This window comes from Aplysia californica, unplaced genomic scaffold (genome assembly GCF_000002075.1).
Source record: "Aplysia californica isolate F4 #8 unplaced genomic scaffold, AplCal3.0 scaffold00282, whole genome shotgun sequence".
Taxonomy (NCBI): domain Eukaryota; kingdom Metazoa; phylum Mollusca; class Gastropoda; order Aplysiida; family Aplysiidae; genus Aplysia; species Aplysia californica.
This window is the reverse complement of record NW_004797552.1, coordinates 66,251-72,258: the sequence shown is the minus strand read 5'-3', so window position 1 is coordinate 72,258 and position 6,008 is coordinate 66,251. Positions and strand designations below refer to the sequence as shown.

Sequence of the window (6,008 nt, the reverse complement as noted above, 5' to 3'; positions counted from 1 at the left end):
GTGTGTGTGTGTGTGTGTGTGTGTGTGTGTGTGTGTGTGCGTGTATCTGTGGGTCTGTCTGTTTGTATGTCTATGTGTTCGTGTGTCTGGGGATGGGTACAAAGAATGAGCCACAATATAAAGAAGAAAACCCTCTGGGTTTATATCTATACTAGCTGAGTACCCGGCTTTGCTCGGGGTCGACGCCTTGGCGTCACTGCTCCTACTGGTCTACGCCGCGGAGGCTTTTTCCATCTAGATCTACATGTACCTTGCTGTCTAGCATTTCACAGTCATATCTGGCTTCTAGATCTATATTGCTTTAGATTAGGTCTGCCTTGATTATCTCCTCTCTTGATCTGCATTGCTTTAGTGTATTGCTGTCTAGCCCTTCACAATCACAAAATACGGGTTTCGCCTTACACCATCACAAAAAGGCACTAAGAAAATAAGAATCCACGAGAGGGCTGCTACACTGTAAAAGGAACACACCGACGTCTTCAAAATCACAAAGGCAGCGTCTATAGCTTGTTCACTTTCCCCTGAAAGCGTTAAAAAACATTCTAGCTCATTGACAAATTTACCTGTGCCTGCGAAACTTTGCATGGCACTTCTACAGGCTAACGACCAAACAAAAATGTTTTTTTTCCCAAAATCTTGACCCAGTAACCAAAAAGTCTTTGTCTTTGGGCTGTATATTAAAAACAACTCTTTGGATGCATACACAGGATCACGTCTCCACGTACTACAGGTGAGTCTCGAAAATTACTCACCCCGTCTCTTGAATCGCGTTTCTTAGGTGAACGTTAAAGACTTACGCAGATTTGTTTCGTTTCTCAATAGAATAATCACAAAGGTCAAAGAAGGACGGGAACCTTGTGCCAAATATATTTGTCTAAATTCAGGAAATGAATAAATAAAAAATGGGGCTCCGTCATTGGGACCTATCTATCTTCTTGCTGGTAGGGCCTTCTTGTCAACTTTCAACTCTGTAGCTGTCGTAGTTTTATTGGAAAAGTGACACATGTGTTTCCAAGTTGCCAAATATATAATAGAATAACTCTATTTGATTTTGGAATTATGAAAATACGGAGTCGATTGAACCCAGGTTAAGAATCATTGGTATAAGCTTCATGTATAATGGTATAAGGCTTAATAACATGTATCATAATGCATGTATGTGGGGGGTTCATGAATGGCTCAGCCAAAGTAATCAGAATTTAAAACCCGGACGGACTTGTGGCTGTTTGAACCATAGACTTGTATACAACTTCCAAGGCCGAGCACTCTTGCGTACTTCCAGTTTATCGTGGAGCGCACACAAATATTTTAATTCGATTTGGAACCAAATTGAAGGGCAAAAAAGGAAACTGACACACACACACACACACACACACACACACACACACACACACACACACACACACACACACACACACACACACACACACACACGTACTTGATTGGAGCGAGACTTGTATTTTTGCCCTTCATTTAACGCGTCCATGATGTGCGCCCTCAAAAGGAATTTTTTAAAATTATTTTTATTTTTTATCGAGCAAAGAGTGGCAGCCATGACAGTGGCCGGTCTAGGGTATTGTAATTCAGGTCTATGGTTTTAACCTGTCTGACACGGTGCCATATTTCCCAAGTGACCCGTGTCTAATTAATGTCAGCGGCGGGGGGGGGGGGGGGTTGCTTTCTGGGGATTCCCCACGTCAAAGAAAACACGCACTCACTTGACTTCTCGCTGCCTTTGGCTCCTGCAAAAATTGATTGTGTTTTAAGAAAGTCGATCAATATTTCTGTAGTAACCCAAGAACAGGGCATTCGATCGCCGTATCTGCAAAGTGCAACTATGGCATCGGTGGCCTAATGGTCAGGCTCTCAGACTCGGAGCGTAAGGTCGTGGGTTCGAATCCCGTCAGGGGTCCAACGTTTGAGCCCTTGAGAAAGGCACTTTACTTTACCCGAATTTTTCTCACTTCACCCAGGTGGGAATGGGTACCCGGTATAGACAGGGAAAGATCTTGTCAGTTTGCTATTGTTTGAGCACTTAATCAGCTGCTTGCACGAAGCCTACCCTGTCGCCAGATACGATGTTTGAGCCCCCCACCCTCTAACCATCAGTCATTATCTGGCGTGCTAATGCGGCCATTCCTTTCATCTGGAGCCCGTCTTTCCCAGCAAATTTTATAAAGGTTCAACGTTTGGCCAGATCACGGGCTTCATAAGGAACATAAAAAAATTAACATCATCATCATCATCATCATCATCATCATCATCATCATCATCATCATCATCATCATCATCATCATCATCATCATCATCATCACCATCATGTCTGTCCACTGTCAGGTGTCGGAGACCCCCATCGGGCGATGTTTCACTTTCAACGGTCCGGAGTACGTGAAGAGGCACGGAGTGAGACAGGCCACTTATGACGGGAGGTACTCAGGACTACAGGTGTACGTGAATCTACACCAGGAGCAGTATTTTATCTATGACGACATCACGGCTGGGCTGAGGGTGAGTGGGTGGGTGGATATGGATGGATGGATGGGTGGATGGATGGATGGATGGAGGTACTCGGGTCTACAGGTGTATGTGAATTTACACCAGGAGCAGTGCTTTATCTATGACGACATCACGGCTGGTCTCAGGGTGAGTGGGTGAGTGGATTGATGGATTGATGGATGGATGGGTGGATGGACGGACGGATGGATGGATTGATGGATCGAGGGTGGATGAATAGATGGATGGATGGATCGACGTTTTTCTTCTAAGTATATGCAGATGACAAATTCTTTCTCTAAACAACGCAAACATATTTCTCTCAGGTATATCCAGGTGTTAAGTTCATACCTTAACAACACCACACGTGTGTTTCTCCCAGTCATATCCAGGAGATTATCTCACACGTACACCACCACACGTGTGTTTGTCCCCAGATCTTCATCTCCCAACACCCGGAGACCGCCCGGCTGTTCAAGGACGGCATTGACGTACATCCGGGTACATCCACCCGGCTCGCTCTCTCACCTGTCAAGGTAATGTTGGCCTGTCTCATACTCTCTCTCTCTCTCTCTCTCTCTCTCTCTCTCTCTCTCTCTCTCTCTGAACTACTGACCACTGTATCAAAGGTAATATAGAATCATAATTACATTTCTTTCATCACCACCATCATCACTACCTTTCTCATCCTGCATCAGGGTATAGGCCATGAACAATCACGTTCCACCTTTCCCTATCCTGGGCTAGCCTCTTGATGTTATTCCATGTCCATGTGTCCCCACTTTTCTGTACATCCATTGCTGTTATTCTTCTCCAGGATCCACGTGGTCTTCCCCTTGATATTTTACGCTGTGAGTTCCAATCTTAACACTTTCCTTATCATGCATCTGCCTGGCTTTCCGAGAGTATATTCATATATTTAATTATCCTGGGGGATCATTTTGGATGTTTTCACAAGTAGGCATACAAGCCGTCGACCTATAATTATATACCTTCACCCCTCCAATCCCCAGTTCACAATTCATCCCTCCCATCCCCAGTTCACAATTCATCTCTCCCGTCCCCAGTTCTCAATTCATCCCTCCAATCCCCAGTTCACAATTCATCCCTCCCGTCCCCAGTTCACAATTCTCCCTCCCCTCATCCCCAGTTCACCTTCCTGCCCGCCCCTTACAACTCATACGGCTCAGACACATGTGTGGACACCTCGGTCAATGACCTCCAGCCCAAGATGGTCAACGCCTCGTTCTACAGCCACCCGGAGTGTATAGAGCAGTGTCTCAACCTTCGTGTCTCACACATCTGTCAGTGCTACACGCACCTACTTTGTGAGTCAGACACACACACACACACACACACACACACACACACACACACACACACACACAAATCTGTCAGTACAACACACACCTACTCTGTGAGTCAGACACACCTGTCAGCGCTACTCACCTCTTTTACACCAACAGTCAATGCATGCGTTCAGATCTTGGCACCATGAAATCTAAAAAGAATACTCTTTCACCCATGGTTCTGAGTTTCAATAATGATAAGTATTATTTTCTTGGTCAGCTGATAACGTTAAACTGCAGGCTGAAAATAACAGTTTCAGCAGATTTACTCAATCTGGTTGCGCATGATCATTCAAGAACTTGAGACAATATATTACAAACAACATGGCGAAGTCTGTGACAGCCGAGAAGGACAAACTGTCTGATTCATAGTACTACTAACTGATTCACAGAGGTTTCATGTGACTTTCCTCTCCAGATGTGCCCGGCCTACGGGAGTGTACGTTTGGGGAGTATTTGTTGTGTTCCAGACCCTTGAAAGGTAGGTCCTTCTTGCAGTACTGGTGCCTTCCTGGAATAAATATTAATATTATTACTAGTACTATTATTATTATTTTTATTGTTTTTATTATTATTTATTATTATTATTATTATTATTATTATTATTATTATTATTATTATTATTATTATTATTATTATTATGTGTACGCTTCGCAGCAAAGTTGGTGCAAACAGTCGCAAATTCGTATTTTTACTCTTGATACTATGTTATTATTATCATAATAATAATAATCAATAATTACAACTTTATTAATCCTAATTACTACCATTACTAGATCTATCTCTTAATTTTGCTGGTTTTTGCAAGTACAACGTACCCGATACTTGGATACCTGGATACCTGGATACCTGGAGGTGTCATCTCTGACTCAGAGTTTGACGTGTAATGACCCTCCATCCTTCACGGTCGTGAGCTGTCGTTGCACATTCTGCCATCCAGGCCAGTCCATGTGCTTATGTTGTCCATCCATGTCATTCTTTGCCTTCCTCTGGCTCTCCTGCCCCACATCTTTCCTTCAAACACCTCTTTCACAGTGGTCCTGTGTCTCTGTAAATGGCCATAATACTGTATTTTTCTACATTTAATTTTTTCTCAGCAGGGTCTGTCTTGTGTGTAGAATCTGACACACCTCTTTGTTCGTCTTTTTTGTTTTCCCACGTATTCTGGCCATTCTACGGTGGCACCACATCTCAAACGAATTCATTTTCTTTTCTTCTTTTCTTTTCAAAGTCCAGGTCTCTGTGCCATATAGGCATGTGGGAAAGATGTAGCTTGACAGCATTTTCTTTCTTAAAGTGATAGATAGTTGCATAGATTAGAATAGTTTGTACTTTTGGTTGAATCTTGATTTTGCAGCAGCTGTTCTTTGTTTATTTCTTTTTCACTTCTCCCATCGTCTGTGATTGTTGCTCCAGATACTTGAATTGGTGCACTTGTTCCATTCTCTCCCCATCTATGGTTCTGTCTGCTGTTTTTCCAGAACATTTTGATTAGATCGTTGTTTTTGTTTTCTTTTCATCAATGTCGAAGCCTGTCTTGATGCTGTTCACTTTTACGACTTTCACAATTTTAGAAAGACATTCGTTGTGTTTGCAAGCAGGATTGTATCAGTTGCGTATCTCAGGTTACTGATGTTGCGGCCCCCAATAGTGACTAGCTGCAGGTTTTGTGATTCTCTAAAAATACATTTTGTACAGATGTTAAATAGATAGGGAGAGAGGACTCAACCTTGTCTCACTCCTCTATGGATTTTCATATACAGTTGTGAGTGTATTCTGATATTTCATTACACACTTTACTTGCTGACTTCTGCTGCCAGTAGAGATTTCCTATGATTCTTATATCTTTGTCATCAATACCTCTCTAAGCAGGCAAAGAGGTCTTTTTGGACTTGAATGTTTTTCTGTGCTGTTACATGTATGTTCATATGCAGAAGTTTTCTTCACTGGTGCCACATCCAGACCTGAAGCCCAACTGTTCCTCTCCAATTTCTTTGTCAATTTTGCCCTTGATTCTCCCCAATATGACTTTCAAAAATATTTTCATGATATGTGGCATAATTTTATATTATAAACCCGATATTATATTCATAATCTTTACTCTATTGTCACCTCCCTCCTTCCCCCATCTCCTTCCCCATCCCCCTCTCCCCGCATCTCTCCCCC

The 6,008-nt window shown here is 42.8% G+C and overlaps 1 protein-coding gene across 1 annotated transcript; it reads left to right on the top strand.

The window, feature by feature from the left end:
- Positions 1–2,319: 2,319 nt before the first annotated feature.
- On the top strand, positions 2,320–5,266 carry LOC101861515. The gene is made up of 5 exons (XM_035970532.1): positions 2,320–2,508; positions 2,931–3,029; positions 3,644–3,821; positions 4,261–4,323; positions 5,259–5,266. The coding sequence occupies exons 1-5, from the start codon at positions 2,320–2,322 to the stop codon at positions 5,264–5,266; spliced, it is 537 nt and encodes a 178-aa protein (XP_035826425.1).
- The last annotated feature ends 742 nt before the right edge of the window (positions 5,267–6,008 follow it).

Coding starts and splice junctions, on each gene's coding strand:
- LOC101861515 (XM_035970532.1), top strand. CDS start 2,320: ATGTCTGTCCACTGTCAGGTGTCGGAGACCCCCATCGGGCGATGTTTC. Junction 3,030..3,643: donor TCGCTCTCTCACCTGTCAAG/GTAATGTTGGCC, acceptor CCTCATCCCCAG/TTCACCTTCCTGCCCGCCCC. Junction 3,822..4,260: donor GTGCTACACGCACCTACTTT/GTGAGTCAGACA, acceptor TTTCCTCTCCAG/ATGTGCCCGGCCTACGGGAG.